The 13,530-nt window shown below is 52.8% G+C and overlaps 1 protein-coding gene across 8 annotated transcripts in view; it reads right to left on the reverse strand.

Annotated features, from left to right (window-relative positions):
- AGPAT4 (1-acylglycerol-3-phosphate O-acyltransferase 4) overlaps positions 1-13,530 on the reverse strand; it is a 125,844-nt gene that overhangs the window by 29,595 nt on the left and 82,719 nt on the right. For 6 of the 8 annotated variants that reach the window (XM_047857827.1, XM_047857832.1, XM_047857824.1 and 3 more), the window contains one exon: positions 608-777. The exons of the other annotated variants lie outside the window; for them this stretch is intronic. In XM_047857827.1, coding sequence (XP_047713783.1) covers positions 608-777 — 170 coding nt within the window. The remainder of the gene's footprint in view (positions 1-607; positions 778-13,530) is intronic. 8 annotated transcript variants of the gene reach the window in all.

The following is a 13,530-nucleotide window of genomic DNA, read 5'->3' on the forward strand; positions in this document are numbered from 1 at the left end:
TAGCCGGGAAAGCAGCAGAGCGCAGAGACGAAGGGCGCGACGGGGCCTCAAACCAGAGGAGCCCGAGTCCAAATCCACTTGATAGCTCTGTGAGCTTGAGCAGATCATTTAAACCCTCTGTCACTTAGGTTGTTAAAAACGGGAGGGCATATATCATCTATTCATAAATGTTTCTATAAGGAGCAAATAAACTCACGGTATATGAGATACCTAGCACACAGTCGTCGCTGAATAAATATCACTGTCGGTCATTAGAAGATGTTCATCTTGGGGCACCCGAGTGGCTCAGTCGGTTAAGCATCCGACTCTTGGTTTCAGCCCAGGTCGTGATCTCACGGTTCGTGGGGTCCAGCCCTGTGCTGACCGTGGAGAGCCTGCTTGGGGGGTCTCTCTCTCTCTCTCTCTTAATAAAAAAATAACTTAAAAAAAAAAAAGAAGAAGAATTTCATCTTGACTCCAAGCAGGAATGAAAAGCAATTGGTTAAGAACATTTCATCAGGTAGAAACTGTTAATGCTTCTGCAATCCCGAGTGGTTGAGAGAAAAAGGCAAGTCATGGTGTTGAACAAGGGAAGTGTGTGAGGCGGAAAAATGTGAATCCAACTTACCCCTAACACCCCAAAGCGTTCGGCCAGGCTCCAACCACAGAGAAAGTCAATCTCAAACTTGTGGTTCAGAACCACGATGGCATTTTCCTTTCCGTACTTGGGGTAGGCCTGGGGGTCTGTATGGATGATGCATTCCGTGCCCGACCACCACTCCAGCAACATCACCAGCTCTGGAACAAACCACAACAACAGACAGACGTTTATTTCACGCGTCCTTGGTGACCAAGGCTTGGTTCTGCCGGGCCAGGCAGGAGCAAGGCTCTACCCTCCCGGCTGGGGCAGAAAGCAACTTCTAGAGGTCACGTTCTAGATCATTTCAGCCCAGACCCCTGTCCTTGAAATGGCTTAGAAGCAGAAGGAAAACAAGGAAGACTTCACAACAGTGTCTGGGGAAGGAGAGGAAGCGTTGAGAAGCCAAATGAGTTGCTTGCATTCCTTGATTAAGTACCTTGGGGAGAAGTAAATCAGAAAGCCAGAATCCATCAAGAATGCCTGCCCTCGTGTTTCCAGCGCTCTGAAAGGCAGCGTGAGATGATGCACAGAATTCTTAAAAGCCTGCAAAATGACTAATTGGGATTCTTTTTTTTTTAATTTTTTTTTAACGTTTAATTATTTTTTGAGAGACAGAGACAGAGCATGAGCTGGGGAGGGGACAGAGAGAGGGGGGGAGTCACAGATTCCGAAGCAGGCTCCAGGCTCCGAGCTGTCAGCACAGAGCCCGACGCGGGACTCACGAACCGTGAGATCATGACCCGAGCTGAAGTCGGACATCCAACCGACTGAGCCACCCAGGCGCCCCTAACCGGGATTCTTATAAACTCCATCAAAGAACACTAAATACCTAATTTCTCTCTCCCATTCATGATGCTTGTGTGCACCTGAAATAATGAAGACCCATGGTGTCAGGAAGCCAGGAAACATTAGAGCCATCGTACTGCAGGCCTCAGTGAAACTGTTCAAATATTCTTTACAGGAAGGAGCTTGTGAAAATAGAGAAGTCCTTCCCCCTCCCCCCCGCCAGGCAATAATGACCAATTTGGCTTTATTCTTCAGTGATAGCTTTATTCCTGGTGACCCCTTTCCAACCTGGTTGCCTCAGGAAAAGCCTGCCTCGATGGTAGAAATGGCTCAGAAAAATAGTTGCACATTGGGGATTAAGACTCTATCTACTACATGGAAGCTTTAAAATGAATTTTGAAAGTTGAAGGTGTTCAGCAGGTGGATGGGTGATATGTGAGGCCTGTGCCCCAAGGCCATAGCCCTGTTTATCACCGGTTAGTGGGGTACGCATCTAGTGAAGACTCACTTCTCACCCACCCCCTACACACACACGCACACATGAGCAGGTGCAGTCTTGACTGGAGGCACACCTCATGTTTTAAGGGCGTCAGTGGCTGCCCTTGGAAACCTTTCTCCTTGAGGCTGGAGATTGATGGTTTCTAACTGGAGCCCTAGAACTCTCTAGAAGGCATTACAGGCTAGTTTCTAAGCAGTGAGCACTGTGGGGCTTTGGACAAGGGAGCCTCCTGGTGCCTCAGTGTCCTACTCTTTAGAATGGATTCCGTGAGGATTAAAGAATACAGCACACAGCGGCCGATCCACGCACAGTACACAGGAAGTTCCCAACAAACCGACCACTCAGGATCCAGCACTCTCATGACAGACAAACTGACCGGCTCCCCTTACTTGGTAATGAAAAGTGTCTGCCTAGTCCTCAGAGCTGAGAAAATGCCAAGTCCCCGGTCAGTTGTCCCACAGGCAATGACATCAGTGGGACCTAACACAGCAAGTCGGCAACGAAGGTAAGTGTTTAGGGAGGGCGGGAGGGCCGGGCAGCACCACCCAGGACAAGGGAGAGTTGTTTACCACTGGGTAGGAGGAGCTTATATTGCTGCGCTGATTTCTTCTAAGAGCTTGGGTGGGCAGGACCAATCTACCCCATTACTGGCCACGGAGCACAGATAAGCCCCCAAAAGCAGAACTACGTGGGAGTTTGTGAGATAAGGCTGTTGTTCCAGTTCTGTGACTCGCATCCCATTCTGCAAGTACCCCCTGATTGCCTCTCTGGGCTCCATACTTCCCTACTGGGGGCCAGGCTGGGCTGATTCACACGTGCCACCCGCCTGCACCCTCCCGGGACTTAGCGACAGAGCGTGAGACCAGCTCCCCTACTCCACAGCACAAGCCCTGGGAGCAAGGACTGCATTGTTGGGGTCTAATAACCCTAGCGGCAATCCAGAACCCAGCACGGCGCCAGCACACTCACGCTTTCAACAAACACCAGTGACCTAATGTGCGCGAGTTCCATGTGAGGCATTGGAGACGGCTCAGATGCCTACCCTCCCAGAGCTGACTGCCCCAGGGAAAGCCCGTTACCCACTCGCGAGGCGGTGTGACAGGGAAGGAAAGACTTGTCCCCAGGATGGATGGTTCTGAACATCACGCTCATGGGTATGGGGGTCTGACACTCCAGACTCCGATCCCGGTGGTGCCGCTCGCCCCTCGCTCGTTTCTCTATGTCCCTAAGTCTCGGTGTGCTTGTCTGTAAACTGGGCACAGGAAAAGCTTTTAGCCTGTACCCCAATGACGTGGGTATTTAATCAGATGACATCGTCAAGGCACCTAGCAAATGCTGTGCACAGTAGGTGGTCAGCCAGTAGCCAGCCATGAACTACTGTAATCTGCATGGTAACTTTATGGCACCCACAAGGCTCTGCAACCACTAAAGGCGAGAGGGAAGAGGTGGGGGGAGAGAGACAGAGGGAGAGTGTTACAATGACTTCTGGACCAGAGTGGGGAGCTGTGATTTATGGCTTCATAATGAAAGCAATGAGAAGCCACTGGAGCATTTTTAAACAGGCGCACAGCAGCATCTAATTTGCATTTTGAAAAGCGCACTCTGGCTGAAGGGGGACCAGACTGAGAGAGTCGGCCAGAAGCAGTTAGGAGGTGAGTGCAGTCGCCCAGGGAGGAGGCGATGGTGGCCGCGGCCAGGCCAGGCGGGTAGCAGCAGAGAAATAGATTCTCAGGACGCCATTAGCAAGAAATCCAAATGTTAGATCTCACTGGGAGGAAGAGTTTTCTTTCCTTGTTTTTTTTTTTTTTTCACCAAGGGCTTTCAAATTTTTTTTTTCATTCATAATAAATACATTTTTAGGGTCACACTGTAAGAGAATTTAAAAATCCAGATGTATATAGAGGAAAACGTAACATTTCTCCCTTGATGGCCTGGTGGCCTGTCCCTTAGGCTAGGCTGGACTACATCTCCCAGACTCCCTTGTTTGGTTTGTTTCCAGTTGAGGGGGGCCACAAACACTCTTGGGAGGTCTGGCAGGTGGAAGGGACAAAGCGGCATTCTGTAACACACACACACACACACACACACACACACACAGGGCTGCAGACCTGCTGATTCACCTCTTCCGCCTGAGGCAGCATCAGAGCTGGGTCTCCAACTGCCCCTCCCCCCGCCCCGCCCCCAGCTCATCTGACTCCAGGGCCAGGTTCTGTGTGTCCCCTCGCTGACACAAGCCCTCCTAAGGCTTCGGGTTGCACTTGGGGGTTCCAACCCCTTGATCTCCCCAACTTACATCCATCATGCCTTGATTGCCTGCCCTTGGGGTTTCAGGCTCCAACATGAGCCGCAGAGATGACACCCCCAGCTGCAGAGACAGCCCGACCCACCCCACAGTGGAATAAGGACGGGTCCGAGACCAGTCCCTGAACAGGCGGCTGCCTTACCTCCCAGCAGCTCTCCTCCCCTTCCCCCTCCTGCTCCCTTCTCCAGGGTTCACCTCTAGGAAGAGTTTGGAAGGAAGCCTTCTAGTCCCCTTCCTAGGCATTTACTCGACGCACACACACTGGCTCATGTGTTTCCCACCCACAAATGGGTTCATATTTCATCCGCCTTTGTAAAAATATAAATATAGTGATTTTCTCCAAATGGTGTATTTTGAATCTTTCCATGTTGACACATATACATAGTGATATTAGCACACATTTGTTGGGCTCCAGCCATGTGCTGGGGACTGTCCCAAGGGCTTTGCACGTGGTATTGCATGAAATCCTCACATTAATTCTATGAGAGTAGGAGGCACTATTATTATCCCCATTTTGAAGATAAACACAGGCACAGGGATTTCTGTTCAATATATGAAACTGCCATTTGTTTTAGGTCAAAAATAACCAGAATGACAATTTCATAAAGGGTAACATAACAGCTGTGCTGTTCATGCTATGGATATACCACGATTTATTTAGCCATTCTGCTACTGATTAGCATTTTTACTGTTACAGATACGGCAATAAACACCCTTGAAAATGCATGTTTTAGAAAAAAAATATTTGTGAAAGTATTTCTCCAGCATAGGTATACACAAAAGTAGAATTATGGGTTGAAGAGTACGCATATTTTCAAATTTTATGGGTATTTCCAAATTGCCTTCCAAAAAGATCCTACCAATCTACGCTTGAATCACCAGCATGGGAGGCGGTCCGTTTCCTACCTGTCTGGGCTAACAGTGGAGCGCCTAGTAGTCTGGGACCACGCGTGTCCTTCAACACGAATTCCCACAGAGCGTGGGGCGATTCTTGTCAGTTACCTCGCAACCCCTCCAGGCAGCACCCGCGTCCCCTCCTCTTCGTGTCTCCGCCACCCTTGTCCCAGTACCCACCCTGGTAGGTGCTCAAAAACCTTTAGTCGAATGACTCAGCAGTTGACGTTTTAGTGAGATGTGCCATGTGAATAACTACACGCAACTTACAAATACCTCCTGAGGGAGGTTTCATTCACCCTCTGGTGTGGCTGCTCTCGGCGCCGTGGGTCAGGGCCTGGCTCTGTGGTTTCCCAGCCAACTGCCAGGCAGCCCCGAGAGCACCTGCCTGGTGGACTGCTCCCACGGGAGGGGGGCGGGACATCGGTCACTCGAGCTTGCTGCACTCTGCCCTATGGCGTGTTGAATGTCAGGGTTTCTGGCGGCTCAGGGCGCAGGATCCTGGGAGGTCTGCCAGCAGCTCCCTCAATGGCCTGTCTCGCGGGCTCTCACCATCTGCCCAGGATGGCAGCAGATCCTGGGATTGCTCTGACCCTCTCCCTCCAAACGACCCTGGACAGGTGAGTGGCGCCAATGACGCCCATGAGAAAATGGGGGGAAAAATCACTTGTCAACTGTTGGGATTTGCAGGCCCATCAGCTGGCATTACGACACCAGGGGGCAACAACAAATACTACCAGGGCAAATATAAGAGATGCAAAATGAGGTCTTTGCCCCCAAAGCACTGACCTTCTTGTTTGTGTATCCAAACCAACCCTCATTGAGCAATCAGAAGGAAAAAAAGCAATGGAAGTTTTTGCCTCACGAGAACTGGAGCCAATAACTGAGTAGTTAATTGAAAAATAGTGCAGCTCGGAATTAAAACAATGCATCACATCAAAACCGAAGCAGAAGAAGGGGGAAGGGGAGCTCCTCTGCCAGCCCCAGACAAGAGCCTAGAGGCTGCAGCGGTGTCCTGAGAGGGCTCTCTCGGTGGGAAGATGCTGGAAGGAAGGAAACCAGGCCAGCAAATGGCCAGCAGTTTGGAGGTTCCCAGGGCCTCCCCAGGACCCGCTCTTCCATACTCGGTGGTCATATCTTGGCCATGAGGGTGAGTGAGTGCAGGGTCTCTCCGTGGACATGTCCACTCAGGCTACTGCCCCACACATCACCGACCACGGGCAGACTGTAGGAAGGCACAAGGGAACAGGACCACTGGGGCCCCTGCCCAGGAAAGTCACTTGGGAAGGTGGCTGGGATTTGACTCTTCCAAGGTCAGGTGCTGCAGGTAAAGAAAACATCCGGACAGACCTGCTGACCTCCAGGCTCCTGATTGTTTGGTGAGCCAAGGAGGTCACCCCCCTGAGGCTGGGTCATCCATGGGGGGCCTGGTAGTACTAATGGCCATGAGACAGAAAAGGCAAAGACCAGCAGAAAACTTTGGAGCGTGGAGAAGCCACTATTGTCCCTCAGTGATGTCCCCATGGAGCACCTCAGTAACTAGAGCCTTTGGGTGATGCCGCCTGTGTCTCCTTGACCAGCCCGTACCTGCACTCTGGAAAAAGTGAGCGACGAGTGGACCCACGTGCGACAGAAGGTGGCCGCAGCGAGTCGCACGGAGACCACGAGTCACACAGAGACCATGAGCCACCCCCACATAGCGTCCTCAGACCACCGGAGCCACCTCCCTCCTGGCTCTTCCTGAGGCCTGCTGGTTGGGCACATTTCGCTGTAGGTTAGAATAATCGGGCTATATCGGTGGCATGAAAAAACTTCCTTCGCTGATCTAAGAAGGGACCTGGGGGTGCAGGCGGGCGGGTCCCTCCCGCTTCTTTGCTGCCCTTCCCCCAAGGAAGAGTCCTCTCCATTCTGTCCCTGAAATCCTTCTATTGGGTGGCACTGCCTTAGGTTGGGGACTCCACACGTTTTTCTGTGGCCTCTGCGGTGCGCGAGATGCTAGGGTGACAGCAGGCCCTGCAATCCTGGGACACGGTGTGTGTGTCTGGGGGGGCTCTGCTGTGGCCCAGCCAGGAGCTTCCTCACCACACTGGCTGAAGTTCAGTGGGTGCAGAGACTTCTGGACTCACACTCTGTCTGGGTTCTGTCCTTAGTACCTTCTCCTGTCGGTCTCGGTCCTAGGTCCTCGAGAACATTCCCATATCATCATCAATGCAGACAGCGCTGGGTTTTGTGGGTCCCGCCCCGCCCCAGCCCCAGCCCCTATCCTCAAGCCCCTTTGCTCTGACCTCAGAATAAATCTAAATGGAGATACCAGTGTTTGTTAAAGGCAGACAACGGAATAGATGCAGGGGACACAGGAGGAAGGGAGGCAGGCCCCTCACCTGCAGTGAAAGCCCCTTTGAAAAGGGAGAGGGAGAAACGTGAGTTTCCTCTGGATCTGCAGGGCCTCACTCCTCACCTTCCCACCGAAACTGGTTCCTCCCCAAGCTCTTTCCCTCCTCACCCATCCCCTCCCACCCCCTCCCCCGCCCCTCCTGTCCCCACCCATCCCCTCCCCTTTCTAGTCCCCACCCATCCCCTGCCTCCCCTCTCCTGACCCCACCCATTCCCTCCCACCCCCTCCCCACTCCTCCAGTCCCCACCCATCCCCTCCCACCCCCTCCCCTCCCCTCCCCTAGGCAAACCAATACCCAATTTATCACATTCCTTTCCCTCCCACTCCAGCAGCCTCAAGCTGCATGTTAATTCCTTGTGGGAGGGAGGGACACCCAGTTCACGGGTTCTCCTCAGAAGCACCGAGTGAGTGGCAGGGCCACTGTGAGTGGCAGGGCCTTCGGCCGTCTGAAACCTATGACAGATAAGATTTGCGGCCAAGGTTCCTACAATATGATACAGCAATTTTGAAATTTCTGTTCCATCTAAAATTTTTGGTTTGCCGGGGGTGACCTGGTGGCTCAGTCAGTTAAGCCTCCGACTCTTGGTCTGGGCTCAGGACGTGATCTCACGGTTCGGTTCGGTTGGTGACATTAAGTCCCACGCCAGGCTCCACACTGACAGCCAGGAGCCTCCTTGGGATTCTTTCTCTCTCTCTCTCTCTCTCTGCCCCTCCCCTACCACCCCTGGAATCTACACTTGGGGCCATACCTGCCTCTGCCCACCACTGGGGCCAGTTTTACAAACTCCATTTGGAGAACCGGTGGGGGCCAATTCCCAGTGCTGCGAGGCGACGGCCAGGAGGGGCCCGGGGCGCAAGACGTGACTTTCACCGCAAAACCCCATCTGCGGTCTAGGATCTCAGGGGCCGATGGAAGCACCAATGCCAGGTGGCTATAGAGACACACGGCCCGGAGCACAGATTCACGTCTATTCTGTTTGCTGCGCCGCCGTCCGCTTAACCGCAGGTGGGAAACAAGAAGTTAGACGGACAAAAGGAAAAGTGGGGTAGGAGGGGAGGCGCCTATTTTCCCGTCTGGGAAGAAGGGTAAGCAGTAGCATGCACTGACTTAGCTCACAGCATCCTGGAGAGCCACTGTCCCTGCCCCCGTCTTGCCGGTGAGGACAGGGAAACGGTGGGGCAAGGCAGCCGGCCACACTCCCAGAGCGGGGACGTGAGCCTGCCGGGTGTTGAACCCAGAGCTGGGGACACTGGTGCCCGCAAGGCCCCTCCGAGGTTGCACAGACACTAAAAGCCGTGATTATAAGGGGTGGCGTAGGGGAAAGAAAGAGAGCATTTGGGGAGGGGGGCGGATAAGAGGAAGATTACGGTGGAAGGTCAACCCTGGCCTCAGGCAGATGGTGTTCATTCCTTATCTATAAGATAATCAACTCAGGGCTTCTGGTGAAGGTGAAATACACTCAAGTATTTAAAGCATTTAACCTGCAGCCGGCACATGCTCTTCTCCGGCGTCTCACTCTGACCAGCGACCAGACAGCCCTGAGGACCAAAGACGTAATTAAGAGATAGCGGAAAAACATCCAGTTAAGAGATGAGCAACCCACCAGGCTGAGTGTCCACGTGCGGACCGCCCCTCCATCTGTCATCCCCAGACACCCCGTCCTCAGCCTCGACATCCCTCCGGACACAGCCGATGCTGAGCCCACCTGACTCCGCTCTGGTGGGGGTGCTGAGCGGAGTTCTCATCACACACGAGAGGCAAACCGGCTGCAGAAAGGGCCCTGAAATCCACACTGTTGAGCAGAGCTCATTGTTCGAACTTGCGTCAACAATACAGCCTCCCCCGCATCCGGACACGGGGGAGAGATGCTACAAAGGGAAATAGTAGTTTCCTAATTAACTTTATCTAATTTAAAAAATTGTACAATCACATCCATAATGATATGTAATCTATAAACTAAGTATACACAATTATGGGTTTATAACCGTTTTTATAATTTGATAATAATTAAGGTTAAAACTGAAACCTCTCGTCTTCAAAGGACCCCAAAAGGCAAAAACAAAACTCTGAAGCGTCTGGTGCATGATGTGCTGTTGTGTCTCCATCCTGTACGGAAGGCGGGCGGGGGACACGCCTCTGCCCCGGCCACGTGGCACTGGGGCCTGGGAGGAGACGGCGACATTCTCCGGTGCACCCGTCCTGTGCCCTTCACCTGGAAGCCACTCATCAAGTCGCAGGCGCCCGCCCGCACTCTCTGGGCCCCGGGCAAAAATTGGAAGAAAAATATGAAACTGAAGATTTACTGGGAGCTGAGGAAACAGGGAGGTTTTGTCTGGGCTGTGGCGCCCAGGGGGTCTTGCTGCTGAGCAGGTGCTGAGCTGCACGCACAGGGTCAAGGGCTGAGCGCGTGGGCCTGGGGACGGTAAAGCGAGTGAAGTTCCGTAACCAAATGCGCCCGACGCAGCTGCTGGGGTTTCTGATCTGAGAGCAGACCCTACGCTGGTCCCCGTCCCCCTCCAGGCTCGACGTGCAGCCGCCTACCCCCTCCTCCTCGTCCTCCTCACTCACAGCCAGGCCCAACCAGCTGCAAACTGGCTGGAGCCGGCTCCTCCTACACTCACCTTCTCCTTCCCCACTCCGGACTTCCCACCACATCTCTTCCCCACTCCGGTCTCTCCATCCTTCCAGGCTCAGGGCGTGCCCATATTTCTGTGAAGTCCCAGATCCAAGGCCACGGAGCCAGGTCTCCCTAACTTCCTGATGCTAAGTGTGCCCCACTCATTTGGGCACTTGCTTGTGTTTTGTTCTGAGCCACTTCCCGTGAGCTCGGCGGCGGGCGCCTTTCTGCCACAGCCAGCTTTCCCGCCGCCTTCCCGCGACACCACGCGGGGAGCCCAGTGCGCTCGCCACACTTGCGTCCACGCCCCGGAGTCAGCCCGGATTTTCCCACTTCTGTGTCCGGGTCATCGGATGACGCCGAGGCCAGACGCCCAGAAAGACACACACGGTACACCCGTGCTGTCGCCATTTCATGGGGCCGCTGAGGAAAACAGCGTCTAGAAAGACACTGTCGGGGAGAACGAGGGAAGTTTGAGGAGCCCCGCGGCACGCGTCTGATAGAAACTGATCTGCCAGGAGCGGCATCGTGCGAAGCCACTTACTTTCGACAACACACCCTCCTGCATCACCGTCCCGCTCCCGGCCCCCGGAAAGGAAGTGCCTGTTTCCAGGCAGGCTTTGCCCTTGCCAAGGTACGGAGGAAACGACCTGACCTGGTATGTTCTTGGAGCCCAGATCGTAAGAAGGTAATGTTGCCACACGGTAACTTCCTCCTGAAGCCTTGAGCGGGAGGGCGATGAGGGGCTGTGAAAACATGCCTGAACCGCGCAAGGTGAGGGGGGTGCTGTTTCCTTCCCCACAGTACACAGAGCCTTCCAGATGAAGAAGAGGGGATTGGGTAATGGATTTTGAGCTAGAGGTGGACTGAGAGTGCCTCACGGACTTCACGAGTACGAACGTCACAAGACTTCACAGTATGAACGGTGGAGTGAATCATGTTAAGGGTGAAAAATCAGCTTTTTATCAGGTGGAGTCAGCACTCTGCTTCCAGTTACTGGGTCAGTCTTTCAGAAAGGCAGGATGTCAAGAAATAGGACTATCTTGAGAGAGAGGAGTGTAAAAGCTGGGGAGAAGCCCTATGCTTCCCACCCTCAGTCAGAACCTTCAGATGGGAGGAGAGGGAAAGAAAGGGTCTAGAACCCCACCCCCCACCCCACCACTCTGGTGCCCTGACGTCTGGCTTCTCAAAACTCCCTTCCAGTTAAGCAGCTCAGAGATCACTGAGCTGTGGCATCTCCACCATCTGATTTTCCAGGCCTGGTTACGTGAATGACCTTACTTATCCAGTCATCAGATCCTGGGCCCACCGGGTACCCAGCACAGTTGGAGGTGCTTGGATATGGCAGTGAGCAAGCAAATTCCAGCCGGGGAGATACAAACGCACGGCCACAGAAACACGTAACTTAGAAGGTGGCTGTCAGTGCCGTGGGGACAGCAGGGGGCTGTTGAGAGGGGGGCGAGGCTGATCTTCCAGTGGGGGTGCTCACAGGAGGCCTCTCTGGCTGTCGCGGGAGTTTAGCGTGAAGCACGCCGTGACCTAATTGAATGTGAGCTGCTAGAAGGTGACCCCTGCCAGACGAGGGGCTGCTTTTGTCCACAGGGGCGTTTCCAGTGCCTACAGCTGGGAACACAGTTAAGAGGTGACAGGCTGCTGTGGGGGGAATAATGTCATTAGGTTCAGGGTGGAGACCAGAGAGCGGGCCGTGTGATCAGCCAGGGAGAGGGCAGAGGGCGGTGGACATGTGGAAGTGAGTTGGGTTCCAGCGGGTGGAGCAGACAGGGTCTGTGGATGGGCTGGATGGGGTGCAGGAGAAGGGAAGGTCAGGGAGAGATTCTGAGGTTTCGGCCTGAGTAGCTGGGGTGCACGAGCTGGGAAACACGGGGCAGGGAGGGAGGTGCGGATGGTGGGGGAACGGGGGCGGGGGTTGGGACGTATTTGTCACGTGAAGGGATCCTGCAGTCCTGGCTTGGACCCATGCAGTGGTAATGGTGCTATCCCACCTTGGCCTTCAAGCCTCCCCCTCCCCTGGCACCACAAGCCACTCTGTCCCCAGGCCCTGCCCCACCTCTTCTCTCCCAAATGCTGCTGGTCATTCTCCTTAAAACACTTTCCTGCTCAGTCACCACGTTAGGTTTCAACGCCTTCCAGTGCTTGGCAGGACAAGAAATTGAACTTCACTAGGTCTGGAAGCAGCGATAGCTCAGGATTAGCGAGCACCATTAGCACCTGGATTTTGTTCTCTATGAACTGCCCACAGGGAGGAAAAGCAGCCCTGTGGCGAAATGTTCTCTTGCACAACGCGGAGCCTGGATCCATGGAGCGTTTGTGCCCGACTCCCAGTTACCAGGGAGGGAGGAGCAGGTAAAACCCCACCCCCGTGAGCACTCACACGCTCAGAATGTGGGACCTTCCGCAGGGCAGAGGCAAGGAGGGAAAAAAGGGTGAGAGGGGTCTGTTCTAACATAAGAAAGACTTCTAGACATAACAACCAAATGCAGTATATGGACCTTATTCAAGTCCTGATTTCAACACTCCAAACGTTACAAAAACAAAAGCAACTAAAGACAGCTTGGAAGCCATTGGAGAAATCTGAATCTAGATGGTATAACATGATACTAAGAGAATGTTAATTTTGATAGTTGCGATAATATTGGGGTTATGTTTTGAAGGTGTACTTATTTTTTTTTCTTTAATGTTTATTTTTGAGAGAGAGAGAGAGAGAGAGAGAGAGACAAAGCATGAGTGCAGGGAGGAGAGAGAGAGAGGAAGACACAGAATCTGCAGCAGGTTTCAAGCTCTGAGCTGTCAGCACAGAGCCCAACATGGGGTTTGAACTCCTAGGCTGCGAGATCATGACCTAAGCCAAAGTTGGACTGAGCCACCTAGGTGCCCCAAAGTTGTCCTTATTCTTTATAAAACATGCCTTGTGATAATCTGGAGTGGTATTTCATGATCTACAAGGTCTGGGATTCACTTTATAGATGTCAGTATGATGAAAAATTAAGTCTCGGTGCTGTGAATATGGGGAATCCTTACACTATGTCCTCTAACTCATATTTATTTATATGTTCCATAATAAAAAAAGCAAAAGGAAACAAGTTCCCTCTTCCATAGAAGAGTATGTCCAGGAAGCACTGAGTCCAGGGTCAAGGGCATTCCCCCAAACACCTTAGTCCTGCCTCAAGCATTCACTGCCGCTTCTCTAGACGCAACAAGGAGAAAGAGACAAAGACGAAAATCTTATGAAGATACCCATGTGTAAAATGTAGACCAGCCCCACAAATGGATTTCTGTTTTTTTTTCATTTCTGAAGGAGATGAAGATTAAAGTTCAATTTGAAAATGGTTTGCATTTCAATGCCACTCTATTAAGCGATGAAAAGGTCTAAAGTTCTCCAGAGTGTGAAAGCCGTCA

The sequence above is a fragment of the Prionailurus viverrinus genome, chromosome B2 (genome assembly GCF_022837055.1).
Source record: "Prionailurus viverrinus isolate Anna chromosome B2, UM_Priviv_1.0, whole genome shotgun sequence".
Classification (NCBI taxonomy): domain Eukaryota; kingdom Metazoa; phylum Chordata; class Mammalia; order Carnivora; family Felidae; genus Prionailurus; species Prionailurus viverrinus.